General features: G+C 43.8%; 3 protein-coding genes across 3 annotated transcripts; 1 reads left to right on the top strand and 2 right to left on the bottom strand.

The window, feature by feature from the left end:
• Positions 1-2,359: 2,359 nt before the first annotated feature.
• LOC311352863 (transcription factor JunD-like) lies at positions 2,360-4,391 on the bottom strand. Its single transcript, XM_084472685.1, has one exon. The coding sequence runs from the start codon at positions 4,175-4,177 to the stop codon at positions 3,356-3,358; it is 822 nt and encodes a 273-aa protein (XP_084328811.1). The 5' UTR covers positions 4,178-4,391; the 3' UTR covers positions 2,360-3,355.
• Positions 4,392-8,991: 4,600 nt separating this feature from the next.
• lsm4 (LSM4 homolog, U6 small nuclear RNA and mRNA degradation associated) lies at positions 8,992-12,520 on the bottom strand. Its single transcript, XM_084472670.1, has 5 exons — positions 12,428-12,520; positions 12,049-12,090; positions 11,675-11,773; positions 11,199-11,385; positions 8,992-10,254 (listed from the first exon to the last, which is right to left on the bottom strand). Exons 1-5 carry the CDS (start codon positions 12,428-12,430, stop codon positions 10,145-10,147), a joined length of 441 nt encoding a protein of 146 aa, XP_084328796.1. The 5' UTR covers positions 12,431-12,520; the 3' UTR covers positions 8,992-10,144.
• Positions 12,521-13,158: 638 nt separating this feature from the next.
• On the top strand, positions 13,159-15,755 carry mpv17l2 (MPV17 mitochondrial inner membrane protein like 2). Its single transcript, XM_084472694.1, has 5 exons — positions 13,159-13,728; positions 13,823-13,984; positions 14,125-14,201; positions 14,331-14,459; positions 14,739-15,755. The coding sequence occupies exons 1-5, from the start codon at positions 13,539-13,541 to the stop codon at positions 14,844-14,846; spliced, it is 666 nt and encodes a 221-aa protein (XP_084328820.1). The 5' UTR covers positions 13,159-13,538; the 3' UTR covers positions 14,847-15,755.
• The last annotated feature ends 233 nt before the right edge of the window (positions 15,756-15,988 follow it).

Here is a 15,988-nt window from a genome sequence, read left to right on the forward strand (position 1 = left end):
AGGGAACTTGACCAAGATACAGATGACAGATAACATGGGCTAATGGCCTTCCCCTGGAGATGGCTTCTGTGGGACATGATGAAGGAAAGACGACTGCCCTTATTTATACCACTTGGAGATCCCTAGTATTCAAAGCTCAATGCTGAGCATCGAAGGTAATACAGTCAGCCGTCAGGGATCGGGCCCTTGTTTGTTCTGGTTGCCGTCAACGCTAATGAAAAAACCTGAACCAAACCAAATGATACCTGATCACAGGTATCATTTGACCAGCTAACAGCATCTAGGCCACTCGCCTTCGATGCCGTTGTCCACCATTGTTGTCAAGGAAGACATGGAAACGACCACAGCGGCATCCTGTTGCTTTGGTCAGCAGAATCCATCCTTAGAATCTGCGTATTACTTATTCATCATATTCCTTTTGTTTTGTTTTGCGGCGGTGAGGCAGAGGAAGTTGACGACCCCCCTGTATATGCAGTAGCTTCTTAAGACTTATTACACCGCTCTGTTGCTTAACAAATAATACAAACACTTACTACCAATCTGGTCATTCGGCTACACAAGTCTATCAACCTATCCTTGTCCACAGGGCGGATCCTAATTAATAAATGTAGAAGAAAACCCTGCTAGATACTGCTTCAAGGACTGCTATCTGCTAGAGATAACACCACTTGAACCTTGAACCACCATTGAATTCTTAGACAAGTAATGTTCCCTTTTCTCAAAGATCCAAAGAAAGTAATGTGTATCTTGTCTGGACATAATATCACAGGAAACGTTACAATATTTAAATCCTGCTATTGTTCTTATTGTTTAAAAAAAAAGTTTTACTTGACTGTTGCCCCTCTGGTCATATCCAGAGTTGTATGTGTCTTCCTTTGCTTCCTGACCTGTTAATACCTTAATGTCCTGGCATACATGTGGACAGTGTTGTTGACTTGACTCTACTTCTATGTGAATCGACTCGGTTCATAGCAATATACTCCACATCTACACTAAAAGGAAACAATAGCACGTCGAAAAATCAAGTCAACAATGAGAAAAAAATCTGTTGAAGGTGTTTTATTTTTCAAAAGTTCAGAGTTTATTTATAAAGGGGGGTGGGGGGGGTAGTGCTGCTTTCAAAATAATATCCTGCATCATAGTTTCTATATTAGCCTATACCATCAACTGAGGGAGAGTTGTATTTCAGGTCACATTACACCTGTTTACAAAACCAAAAACATTCATGCGGATTGCGTTAAAAGTTGGAACCATCGTAACCAATTGAGACCTACAGAAGTGATGATGTCATGGTTCCAAAAAGTTCTAATTCACATCGTGCAGAGCCATCTCTCAGGGGCATGCAAAGCGTAAGCTTTACTTCAAGACCTTTTACCTGAAAGACCTTTAAGAGAAAAAAAAAACCGCATTCAGAGTGTATTGTACTTCAGTAACGTCATGTATTTCGGGAAATTACAGTGAGACAAAATGTAGGAAGGACATGTTGGGCGGAATTAGTGGGAGTTCATACCACCTGCTTTGAGAGTAGATCTGTGTTCCCATTGGTCAGGATGGTATACCCACCAACATTGGCTTGGTGACCCATCACAAAAATCGATATTGTAGAGGAACTAACCAACATGAGAGGAAGCAGCTAACATGAACAAACACCTACCAGTAGGCCCAAATGCTTCACTTCAATGTTAATGGCAAACTCGTTTATAATTGTAAAAAAAAAAGAAACAAGCAGAGAAAGGAAGTCTATGTTGCTTTGTTGTTTTCCATTGTTCATCCGTCGATACGGTCCTCTCATCAGGTACTGTTGACATGGTTTACATTTGATTTGTACATGTTTCTATTGTGTGGAATGAACTCTTATGCAGTAGCCTATAATATATGAAGGGAATATTGTGTCAAAGTGTTGAAATGTCGAGATAACTAAAGCAAATTGCTGTATATGTTGTGGAAAAATAATTTAACAAAAAAAAATAAAGGTTGTGTTGTTAAAATATTTTTTTTTTGAAAAAATTGCTGCGTTTTAGTATTCTACACGTGTGTAGTCAATGAAATTATGATTCATTGATTAATATTCTATGTTCTAGATTCATAAAACTCCTACTTAACCCTACAAGCGCATCTTTATCACATGTAGGTGTTACATGGTATATATGGTGACGTAACACATGTTGATGTGATGTCACAAATGCATATCAGTACCAAATTTACTGGATTCAATCTGCTTGTCCAATAAGGCGTGTGGTATGTACTGCTCCGAATGCATTGCATATTTGATGATAGTTGATATTTGATATTTATTTAAAATATAACAATAGTTTGTCAAAGATTCAGTACTTGTGGGGCAATTGTGTGTGTGCGTGTGTGTGTGTGTGTAAACTAGAGCCCAGTCTTTAGAGAGATTTAGAAGATTGCTATGTTAGCAGAAGTTCTTATCCATTAACAAAACCATTAATGTAACACGCTCTATCAGTAGGTCTGATTATCACGTAATTATGTGTTATTTCAGAAATAGTCGACAGAGGGCGGTAGACAACACAGTAATGTAAAGTAGACCCACTAGACTGCGTCAGCGGCGGGCATACGGTCTTTGAAGACCACCTATTTCCAGCCCGACGGTGATTCTGCGGTGATCCTGCTTTGGTCATCGACGGAAATCTACGTAGGTATAATATCAAACGTGTGGCCAAAAATATTGGCATTTTAGTTATCAAACAACCACAATGCTGAGTCCGTCAACACAACGTAAAGGTTATTCTTTTTAAATACACTTGACGAAGAAAAAAATGTGTTTGGTAAGGGTCACAACCTATAGAAGAATCTATAGCCCTATTTTTTTTTTTTTACCAATCAACTTTAATATAAGAACAAAACGCGATGTATGAACATAATTGAAAGAAAAGTGCATAGAAATATGACAATGTTTCACATTCAAAACAATTAAACACTTTCTTGTATAAAACAGCCTATAAGTGCAAAAAAACTAACACTGATACCCTGCGCCCAATGACAACATTAAGGTTTGTCAACAACATACACATATTGCATCACACAGGCCGACAGAAAATACATATGGCAAATATGTGAATACCTCATATCATAAATGGGCACATATAAATACACATAAATTAAACAAACGGGGACATAACACATATGATGACGAAATCAGCCTAACGTTATAGCAATGCGTTGAATCGGGTTTTGTCCAGGTTTGGGGTGGTCTGTGTGTATAGTCGTAGACATCAGTCCTGGCAAATGTACAAAAAAACACTTTGGCCCTATGTACATGTCAGTCAAGCTGAAAAGTCCAGAAGGAAAAGCTTATATGCTGGTCGCGCCGCCATATGGACCCGGCAGGCGGCTAGTGGACCTGCACCTGATGCGGCAGCAGCTGACAACCGCTGGTGACATGGCAGAGCACCTTCTGTTTGAGCTGGGACACCTGCTCCCGCAGCACGCTGGCCGTCGACGCCAGGTCGCAGTTGTGACTTTTCAGAGACTTCACTTTGTCCTCCAGCCGAGAGATTCGCTCGAGTTTGCGCTTCCGACACTTGGACGCGGCGATCCGGTTGCGCAGCCTCTTCCGCTCGGCTTTGATGCGCTCCTGGGAGTCCATGTTGATGGGCGAAAGGGGGGGACTGTCGCCGAAGTTCTGGACGTCGGGGACCGTCTGGGGCTCGTCCTTCTGCGCCTGGACCCGTGACAGCGGCGGATGTGGCGGGGTCCCCCCCATGTGATGATGCGACGGAGGAGGTGGAAAGGTGACGGTGTCTGTGGTGTAGTTGACCGTGGTCCCCAACGGCCCGCTGCCGTAACTGTTCAAGTTGGTGTAAACCGGCAGGTCCGGCTGGACACTCACCGGGGCAATGTTGGCGCCCATGTCCATGTTGTTCTGGACGCACGCCCCCCCATTTAGCTGGTTCTGCTTATGCAAGTCTTCCAGTGCCTTGACGAATCCCTCGGCGAACTCCTGCTCGTCGGTGACCGTCTTCGGGTAGAGGAACTGGGTGGTCGGCGAGGTCGTGACCATCCCGTTGGACTGGATGATGAGCCTCTCCAGCTCCGGGGAGGCCAGCTTGAGGAGCCCCAGGTCCGGGGAATTCAAGATACTCTCCGCTTCGCGCAGATGTGGCTTGAGGTTGGCGTCATCCGCCAGGCTCAAGTTAATATCCTTCTTCATCATGTTTTACACGGAGAATCCCAATGGAAAATCCCGACTTGTTTATGCGCAGCACACTCTCAAAATGTAGTGGCGACCATTACCTAAAAAAGAAACCGAAACTTGATTTACTGTTAAGTCTTCTCGGTTCTTCTTTCCTAAAATGTCAGCCCTCGGCGTTCCGGGTATTTATGTTTTATATCCACCAGCGTTCACGTCTGCGTCTTGGTTCGTATGCCCTGCCGCGCGCGACGCCAACTAGTTTTGTGTCCTCGCCTGTTCCGTGACGTCACTCGGGATCGCAGATTGGGCAGAAACAGCGTTTTGCCCATTTTATTTAAATGACGAGACGTGCGCAGAGCGGAGCGCTGTCGCCATGGAGAGGGAGGGTAAACTGCAAAACAGAGCGGTGCATTATGGTTTGATGTCATTGCGAGTAATAAGGAGGACGGCTTGATTCTTGCCTTGTTTTCTGACCTAAAAAACAACACGGGGTTGTCTGGTTCTGAAGCGCCCAGCTTTGATCCAAAGATAGTGATCTGACTATCATATCTAACTAACTATCATATTCGGTAAATGCCACGACACCTTTAGCGCAGGAAGGTAGACAAGATCACTAAGAGAATATAAATATTAACAATTTTAACAATATTACTCACACACCCAGAGCTGCTTTGACAGTACCCAAAGCACTTAGTACGTACACATAATGGAGTGAAGTACATTTATATTGGCACAGTTCTTGTTCCGTGTAACGAATAACAATCTGTGATAGGATGTGGGCTAACATTTAGATGTGCAAGTACCAGTGGAACATCGCAGTTGTTCTCAGACCATGGTATCAGCAGGAGGGACATTCGACGAGGAGGTGGCCGTCACAATCTCACACCTCCATGGGTGTCACTGTCAAAGGTAGGCCTTGTGTTGTTGGGGGGGGGGGGGGGGGGGGGCACCTTATTTGTGACGCCATAAAAAAGCGTGACAGGTCTCCGGAGCGGAAGTGTGTTCTGCTCTATGCTAGATACGAGGAGGGAGGAGGGCTGGGCGAGTCAGTTCATGCTTGTATACGTGTTCCCCTCTCTCTGTCTCTCTCTCTCTCTCTCTCTCTCTCTCTCACTCTCTCTCTCTCTCACTCACTCACTCACTCTCTCTATCTTTCGCTCTCCCTCTCTTAAAGATACAGTAGCATCCCCATCCGCCATCTATCCATCCATCTTATAAACCGCCCAGCTGCCTGATGTCTGGTAACCTATCTCATGTAGGCCTCGGCCCTCACAGGGTCTCTGGTCGTAGAGAACAGCGTTGCTCTTCTGACGGCCAGCTACAGCCGCGGCGGACCCCCCGCCGCCCGCGGGGCCAGTGGAATAACTCCACATGTAAACCGGCATCGCGTTCCCTTATGTGCTCTGACAGAACTGGGTCGGCATGGAGCGCAAGGATGCAAATTAGGATTATATAAACCTGGAAAAAAAAAATGGTATCAGTGTATGGCTAATTCTGGTGTGTGTGTGTGTGTGTGTGTGAGAGAGAGAGAGAGAGAGAGAGAGAGAGAGAGAGAGAGAGAGAGAGAGAGAGAGAGAGAGAGAGAGAGAGAGAGAGAGAGAGAGAGAGAGAGAGAGAGAGAGAGAGAGAGAGAGAGAGAGAGAGAGAGAGAGAGAGAGAGAGAGAGAGAGAGAGAGAGAGAGAGAGAGAGAGAGAGAGAGAGAGAGAGAGAGAGAGAGACATATTCATTTGAAGAATGATGTTTTCCAGTCTGGTACCCATCTTGAGTTTCCTGTTCTGTTTGTGATCTTAAGTGAACTGTATATAGGCTTCTTGAACTACTTCAACATTCAAGGCAGAGTGTACAGTCCAAACTGCCCCCAACCTCTTTATGATTATGAATAACAACCATTATGATTGTTCGTTATTCGTTTGTTTCATTTGGGTGTTCCTGATTTTACTGGAGAATCTATTACACACACACACACACACACACACACACAGTCATCTCATACTACACCAATAACGGTCTACAACATACTGTCAAACAGAACATTTAATTATCATAAAAGGAAACCTGATATTTGTAGAGATTGCCAACTGCGCCTTCCATTTCCTCCATGATTTATGAGCTGAAATAAATCTGAAAACATTCTTGCCTGGCACTCACCTTTGCCGAGCTGCACCCTAACCTCGACTCTGACTGGCGGAGCTACTGTGTAGCAGGGTTCTGATTGGCTGAGCTATATTCTAAGCAGGGCTCTGAAAGAACGTCTCCCTAGGGCACAACATGGCACCGTTAAGCAAATCTGTTTAATTGCAGCGTATGTGAAGCAACGCACGAGAATCAGCGAGCCAAGGCTCTCCTGTCTGTCCTGGATGAGTCACTTCGCTTGGCGAGTGGCACGTTGGCGTGCACAAGTGCGCACAGGAAAAGCTCTCTTTCTGGCAGGAAGCGCCCGCTGCAGAACCCATAAATACTCAGGGAGCAGCCTGCTTTGTATTTCAGTGCCCAGCGGTAAAAATAGTCCCGTATCCCGGGGGGGGGAGTAAAATAGTCCCGTATCCCGGGGGGGGAGTGATGACGCGGGCGGGCAGCCTGCATCAGCATCAAAGCCTCATGGACCTTAATGATCACCATGGCAACAGATGCAGAGTGACGCAGGTGAGGATGGAGGAGATGGGGGGGGGCGGGGGGTGGTAATTGGCTGGCTGTGGATGTGTGTGTGCTGCGGGTGTGTGTGGGCGAGGGATGTGTAGGTGGCGAGACAGGCGGTGGGCAGGGAGGAAAAGTAAAGAGAGGAGAGGATCCCTTTTCAGCGATGCTCTGCGATCCCAGACCCTTTGTCGGCCCAACAGCTCAGCCGTTTAAATCAATCACCAGGCATTGATGAACGATAACGGACGACGCAGGAATATGTGGGGTTTCTTGGGTTCATGTTTCAACACGTGTGTGTCGGCGGGCACCCCACCAGGCCCTCAAACAGGCAATGAATCATTCAATTGTACTTACGATTCATAAGATACTGCTTTCTCTTTTCATTTATCAAAACACATCCATCATCGGCGGCTCTAAATCGATGCGTCATTTGATGGTTTAGGTTTTAATGTGATTTAATGTGCAACACAATTTGGCTCCAGTCAGAATTCAAAACATCTGAACTAAACACGTATCCAGGACCTCTACCCGGACAGCCTCAGGTCCATGCGGTTGTCAGGACTTTGTATTTGCTTTTTTTTAAAGAGCTAATTAAATAAATAAATAAATGGGTTTCTTTGATACACATCTCCAATAAAAGAGTAGATTTAAGGGTGGTTAAATGTACCCATGTTAAAGTATCTTGGTTATGGATAAATCAGGATTCAATTGGCAGTATTCTTTAAAATGGATTAATTAAGAGGGACCGCCCTGTCTGGTAAAAAGTCACTTTGAATTTGATGACATGTTTAAAATCCCATCTGTGACTTAACTTTGACTGTGAAGGTAACTTCCATTATGACATCACGTTGTCCATCACCAACAACCAGTTCGTGAACAGTGATAAGCAAAGGATTGCTTTCTACTTGTAAGGAAAACAGTACCTAAAAATGGCACCTGCTATTTCCTTCCCTTTGTGACATCACAAGTGTCACTCGTGTGCGTTAGGCCGGACAGATCGACTGCCAGCCTATCCGTTGATAAGGTCCACCAATCAACACCACTCCCAGCCGTTTGAGAGGTCCCTAAAGGAAAGATTTCCAAACCTACCACTCGTCAATTGACCTACAACAATAGAAAGCACTGGCCTTCTAAAGGCATATCAGCATATCATAGAAATACACTGAAGACAAAGTCCTGTATGCACTAAATAATAACTAACGTACTAACAAGTTGTAACATCCAAGCATACCACACTCGTCTCATACCATTGAAACCGCTTCTGATGGGTATTTGCGAACATTTTAAATCCATTTCAGAAAAAAGAAAATATTGTTCCATATCCACCCTTAACTGGTTTGGATACATGCACCTGTTCTTCGTATCCACATAATACATTTTGGGTGGCGGTAACACAAGTCACCATTTGTTCTTCTCCGCGCACTGCAACTACAAGCTGGGCGCTTTAACAGCATTCTGCTGTTAATTTTTGCTGTTATTTTCAGATTTTCAGTAGTCGAGAGACAGAAATGTAATTTTAAATGAACACCAAGTTAAAGCTCCCGTGTACCCAGCTCAAGATTATATTCATCAATTTATCAATTAAACATATTTTGCATGCATAATAGTTCACTGAAACCCCAATGCAGTGTGAAGCTAGATCGACATAATTGTCCATTTCATTGTGGGCCTACAGCAGCAAATTCTGTGAGAAATGACTGTTGACATCAGACGCCACCTGGTGGCTGCCCTGGGGATTGTGGCTTATGAACAACTTAATTTACGACTAAAGACAAATGCTCATGTTATTTACATCCTGGACCTATAGGTTTTGCTAAAGGAAAAATTATTTTACTACCTAGTGTGAGGTTGATTTTTCCTTACTTCCCATTTCATAATGGAGCCATTTGAAGAGATCCACTCAGACTACGGGTTGGTGCAGCGTACCGTACATCTTGGGGCGCGTCATCACAAACCGATAGAGCTGGCTTTGAATGACTTATCACACGTGTGCACATCGCATGTATCCTTTTATTACTGGTTACCACAAAGTGTACCTAACCACCAAGCACAATGTTTTACGGTTTATTTTTTTTTTTTATTCAGAACATTTCTGTAGAACTAAAACTTCTGTGGAACTTGAGTTTGTTTGAGGTAAAGGGTTGATTTAAATTGAGATCATTAACAGAAGTATCATTCGTTTATCCACAAAAACACAATAAAGTGAAACTAATGTCACGTTTTGTGGAGTGCCTTCAACCCTTCAGTTCATCCTGAATGTTTCAGAAAGGGCCATTGACTATTGATTTAGAGTATACAGTTAAGCATATACAGGCTTGAAATGCTCCTGCCAAAAGTACGGCATGTCTTTTATAAGGTTAGGGTGGACAAACTTGCAGAGTTATGATTAGCTAAGGTAATTGACCAATCATGATGGCCGTACTGTGACCCTAATAAGGAGTTTGTGTTTCATTTGAGTAAAGGCTTTTAAAGTGATGACCTCCGTTTCATTGTTTACATTTTAGACCACAAACGCTTTAACAAAAGACACTTTATTTTCTTGTGTAAATAAATTACATTGTCTTTTCTTACAAAAATAAAAATAAACCCTCCAACAGCAAACGTTGGACATGCACATGTCAGACAAACAATGACAAATGAGTAGATCGTCTTTCCTGCCGTACGACAACGGTAACTTAAGTCTCCAGATATCCATACAATTACCGATTGCTCTCCATCTCCCTTCAACTAGATGAACCACGCTAGTTAAAAAATAACATAAGAGGAAACAATGGACGCCATTTTAAAAAGAATCATAAATTCAAAGAAACCACTGGAAGTTCAGGCGGAGATTCTTGCGGAGGATACCCAGGTTTGAAAAAAGCAAACATTAAATCGAATGTCAGCAGCCTCACTCCACAGCAGTAGCACGTGGACTAAACGCGAACAGAAGGTCATACACAGATATCACATCATGTAAAATGTACTTAGCAAACACCAACAACATTGACAACAAAACTCAATCCAAACGGCTGTTGACATTTCCATGAGCCCAGTATTAAACTGATGTGCTAGGCATCTTCATGGGTTCCTACGGTGGAACAAGGCCGTCTAACAAGTATGACCAAAATCTCTCAAGGAAACCATGACTGTGCTTCGTTTAACCGCAATTCTTCCTTGCCAGCGGGAGCTAGCCGCTAACCTCTTCCAGCTAGGGGCTAACCGCTAAATGGTGGAAGAGAGACGTGGTTCAGAGAAGTGCGTTCACCGGGCCTTCGGTTGGTAGCCTCCCAGCCGGTGGTGGTGGTGGTGGTGGTGGGGGTGGTGGAGGTGATGGGCGTCTGACAGACCTGTTGGGAGAGCAGGGCACTCTAGTGCTGGTTCTTCATGCCCCCCTGGGGCCGGCCGGGCTTCTTGTCTGGCTGCATCTGACCGCGGCCGGCGCCACCTGGCATCCCTCTGCCACGGCCGCCGAACAGACCTGGCCAGAGGAAAGACACACACAGTGAGCTACCAGGAGAGTGTAAAAAAGGCCCCCTGTGGCTGGTGTATGAGCCAACTCAAAAACGTTCCATTTGTGACATCACAACACGTGTCCGGCTGGAAGGAGTTAATTGGTGGACTGAAGCGACTGGAAGGATGGGTTTAGATTGGTCAACCATTGGTCAACTTGTGATGTCACAAAGGGATATATTTTGAAATGGCTTGTAACGGCCCATCTTCGATCACCTTTAATGAGCACATGAAGCACTCATGTCAGAAGCTAACTTAAACTAAAATCTTTCTACACCAGAATCAGGGTTTCATTATGCATACGCATTTTCTTTTTTCTTTCTTAATTTCCCCTTGGTTAAAGTAACACGTCTATTGAGCCCACTTTCCAAGTTTCCCTTCACTCTCTGGCTGAACCCCACATGGAAAGACCACTGCCTGCGGTCCCCTTCACATTGTGATCTCATATCCCCAGCTCCCTTCACACATCAACAAGTACATTCTCCACGGCTTCTAGTTAATTACTAATACAAGCATCTGGGCAGGGAACAGTAAACCGAAAGCTTCCATCGAGGCCCGGGCAATAAAACAATAAATTATCGTATTGTGATACGATACAATATCAATATAAAACATGTTCAATATATATCGATAAGAGACTGGACCACCGAATCTAGCAGCTGGGTTTGTTACACAAACACGGTTCCATATTGTTGTATCGACATTGGAGTATTTATCAATGAAGAACAGTGGAAGGTCATATTAGGTGTTAAACAGAAGTGTTTAAATCCAGCATGGTAATTCCTAGTCTTTTTAGGTCATTAAAATGATCAATAGTTATCGATATCGATCAATATGATCAGGTTATATCGTGATATGTCTTTCAGCCAATATCGCCCAGGCCTACTTCCATCTCACAGACAACCATCGTACCTCTGCCGGCTCCGCCTCCGCGACCTTTGCCCGGCTGGCCTTTGTTCTGCTGCATTCCCCCGCGCCCGCGTCCCTTGGACACCACCTCCTCCTTCACCATGTCAATGATCTCGTCGGGAATGCGCAGGTACTTGATGGTGCTGCCGCGTATGTAGCACTCCGGCATCCTCCAGAACTTGTCTCCGTCCTGGGTGAGAGCAACCACACCGAACACTTAATGCACAACTCAGGACACCCTCACCCGTCACCTTCTGGTCGGCTGTGGACGTTGGGGATAGGAACACGTCTCTTCAGGACACCCCTAGCCACTGCACCATACCCCCCTCACTCATAGAAGTTGTTGTTGTTATTATTAGTTTGTTTTTGTTGTGAGCCACACGCACAATCAGCTAAACAGCTGAAAAGTAGCGCCAAATCTCTGAACGTCCTTCACGCTCCATGTCCACACGCACACAGCGCTGTAAGGAGAGTCTTACCCTGGAGGTGCAGATCACTTCTCTCAGGTTGATGTTCATCCAGTTGTCACAGCTCACCAGGTGACCGTTGTACGTCTCTCCGTTCTTCAACTCCACCAGCTGCCAAGAAACAAACCACACAGTCAGACACACATTAACATACTATATATATATATATATATATATATATATATACACACACGAGTGCTGATTGAAAATCGCATGCTTTTCATTTGCATTTTACACAGAATTGTCTTATAATCAACACACTGGGTCTTGGAAGCAAGCGGTTGTATTTATTATTGTGAAACTCAAAAACACTTGCTTTCAAACAACCAACGCGTTATGCTGATGGGGAAATACTCGCAGAAGTGGTTTCATGAATCGGTCCTTACCATCGGGTGGTTCTGGGCCGTCTTCAGCAACGAAAGAGGCAACTGGAAGGGAAACAGAGAGCAGGGATGTTACAGGAACTGCTCACTGCTCAACATTACGCAGACCTGCCAGCACGGTGTGGCCGTAAAAGTTCGGCACACGACATAAATTACATTTTAATTTAGGTCATTACATTTTAAAACGCGTGCTGCGTCGTGAGGTATTTATTTAGTGTCCGAGCGGGCCATTTTCTGGTTGTTAGCAAAATATGGCTAACGTTGACAATACGTCGTGGGCGTTAAGACACTGTTAACCTGATCACCCAAGTATTTCACAAAAAAAAAAGTGTTCATATGAACATCCTGCACATATCTGTACAACCGCCAGCGAAATGCTCACCATTTTTATAATATTGATGTGGTTTTCACGCTGCTTTACACAACTTCACTGGACAGGACGCGGGTGATTTCTACTTCACCTCTTCCTTGATCAAACCATACAGAGGAAGCTACCGCCCCCTGCAGGTAACAATATGACACTCCACAGAGACTACCCCCATACCGCCCCCTGCAGGTAAAAAATATACATTTATATTGCAGGCACACATTACAGTTGTTATAGTTTTTAACTTTTTATATTATTACAATATCTATATAGTTATTTTATATTGTCCGTATTTAATTTAATGCTGGTCTCTGGATTTTATCCTTTATCCTTGCACTGCCTTTCCTATTTGCACTACCATCATGACACACACTATCATCGTGCACCTTACCATAATACTGTATTACTGTATCAAAGGGTCAGCCCTTGGCACATTCATATGGACATTTTATTTTATTTAGTATCTCTTATTGTCCATAGTATTCATGTAGATCTCATTTTTATAATCCTGTGTATGTGTGATGTCTTTAAAGCTACTGTGACCTTGAATTTCCCCTTGGGGATAAATAAAACTATCTATCTATCTATCTATCTATCTATCTATCTATCCATATCTATCTGTCTATCTATCTATCTACAACACACCTTTACCCCATGCCGGTAGGGGGGGATCGAGATGCACGTTTCCACCAATGTGTCCATTATCAAACCGGCCCGGCTCTTGTTGGTTAGTTGCGTGTGTTTTCAGTTTCTTGAGTCTGTTGTGCTCATGTCACATTTCACTTTGCAATAATAGACGAAACGCGGTACTTAAAGTCTGTCTCGTTGGGAGTTATCGCCTGTTCAGCCCTCGGGAATATATTTGCACATCGACTCGGCTCCCATGACCCCAAGACAACTGACGATGACCTTAATTGAATCGAAGTAGTTGCATGCGGTGGTGCGTGTCACCGGGTTATGCCTATAAAACACAATCGCCAGAAAGACACTTTGGACCCAGATTACATCAGCAATACTCTCCGCATACGCAATACGCTCTCTGCATCTTCGACTCGCCGTCTCCTGGTATCGTAGTCCTCAATGGGCCGGTTCTTGTCGCTTGAACCTAAACACAATAATAGCGACAATGCTTCCAAGGGCAGGGAAGGACTTTTTGGTCCGAATCTCGTTTTATTCCAAACCCTTTTTTCAAGGAAGATACTTGATAGTCACTAACACGTTGAGCGGAGGAGGAATGTTGGCGCTCGGCGACTTTCTACAGCAAACCCGTGAGAAGCGAAAGGATCCGGAGAGAGTTCGGGACTGGACAAGGACAGGTGAGGGATCAGTGACTTGCACAATAATACTTTGCGGGTTTTATCACCCCTTTTGCCTGAATATCGGTCTCTTCCTATCTGTTCTACTCTACAGGACGCATGTTTGCAGTGGGATTTTCAATGGGACCAGTGCTGCACTACTGGTACGGCTGGCTGGATAAGTTCTACGTCGGCAATGCGTTGAAAACGGTTGGCAAGAAGGTTCTGGTGGATCAAATGGTGGCGTCTCCGACCCTTGGACTGTGGTACTTTCTCGGTGAGAGTACTGAGGAGTCATTCATTTCCACAGTAAACGTGGAGTCTTTTATGATGGGATAAAACACAGGAAATAGTGCACAGATCCCAGCACAGTCTAAAATCGTTGTCACGTTCATAATCGTTCTTTATTCGTGGCAGGTATGGGTGTGATGGAAGGTCACACTTTATCCAAGGGATTGGAAGAGTTCAAGGACAAGTTCTGGGAGTTCATGCTGGTAAGAAGCTCAAACACATTGTGGGATGGCATTAGGACAGAGGCGACATCCACCCAGGCTACTTTGGTGTTTTGGTTTAATCGGAACGCTGTGATCTGAATAACTGACCTGAACGCTTCTTTGCCGTAGGCCGACTGGTGTGTGTGGCCTGCCGCGCAGATGGTTAACTTCTACTTCCTGTCACCCAAATACCGCGTCGTCTACGTCAACACCATCACCTTGGGGTGGGACACCTACCTGTCCTACCTGAAGCACAGGGTGAGTGGAGATAATTCATCATCGTTACACACCTGGAGCCACCAAACTTTTATCTTTCACCGTATTTGAAAAATGGGCCTTCATATGCTGTCATTTCGAATCGTATTGATTGTTTATTTATTTGCTAGAGATGTATATTAAATAATTTATACAAAACGATCCAGAGCAGTAGGCTACTGTACTCTACATCGCACGTCGGTTAACATTGGTGAACAGTCTGTGTTTTATGTAGCATGAGTAACTAAACTAATAGTTTGGGTTTGTTGTTGATGTTGCCAGGACGACGGGCCGCCGTCTGCGCCGGTTTCAGACTGTAGTACCCCGGACATACACCAGGAGAGCCCTCAGACTGTTGACTCGACCAAGCAACTGGAGCAGGAAGTTTAGAGCGATGTTGCTCATGAAGATGAACACTTGTTCGGTTTCAGTTCCCCCGTTCAATTCACTTCCTTTATTTGTTTCCCAGACAGGAAGTGATGTAACGACGCAGTAACCGACCTGCAGAAGGGCAGCTATGAGATTGTCAATGAGGAAGAATAGACGAGCACTGAGCTAGTGTTTGACCAAGATACTTGATAGGTTGTTCTGCGGGACAAAGTGTTGGAAGTAAAGATCCCTTCGGGGATTATGACCCACTGAGAGTGGAGAGGATCTGTGGGTCAGTTATTGTCATTTATATGTTTTTAATTATGTTTTGTCTGAAGTTGAAGACATCAAGCCCAGTGGTTGTTGATTCAATCACCAGCTTCAAGTCAATTATTTGTTTCAATCACTCAAGGAACTCTGTCTGAATGACACATGGTTAAAGGGACTTCACACAGTGACCCACAGCAACTTGAAGAGAGATGTCAGGTCTCCAGTCACAGACTGGGTTTGTACTGGTCGACAGATTACGTGACAACCTAACACTTACCCACTGCCATCTAGACTGTACTCAGTAAAGCACGCTCCACTGCCCAGGCAACCTGAATTCCCAGTGACAGCATCTATAACTTCTGGATCTTAAATTGTTCACATTAGAACTTTTGATAAATTATATTAAATGTAATATTACTTTTTTTTAAATGAATTAATCATTCATTCTACATCCATCCATGCAGAATTGGATACAATTAATTTTGCATGGATGAATGTCTTTCACAATACTATTTTCAGACGAGTCAAGTGTTTTGTCAAACCCTTTGAAGACCCGTTCTTTGCCTTAATATCTAAAACCGTACCTGACATTTGGACAAGCTGTAGAAAATGTATACATAATATACACAAAGTATTAAAGAATGTATTTAAAATATTTATTGTGAGGAAATAGTACGCAATATTTAAATTCCATATGTGTTTGCTTGATTCTATCCATTTTGGGTCCAAATGTTGTCATACTATTATATATATATATAAATAATTTTCTGAACATTGTGATGCCTAAATGTTTTATCTTTTGCAGTTTGGTTACATTTTTACATTTGAACTACCTGTTAAGGGATTTTTAATGTTAGGCACAAAATGCATATTCATGTCCTTACTAATGACTA

This window comes from Micromesistius poutassou (assembly GCF_964030765.1).
Source record: "Micromesistius poutassou genome assembly, chromosome: 9".
NCBI lineage: Eukaryota > Metazoa > Chordata > Actinopteri > Gadiformes > Gadidae > Micromesistius > Micromesistius poutassou.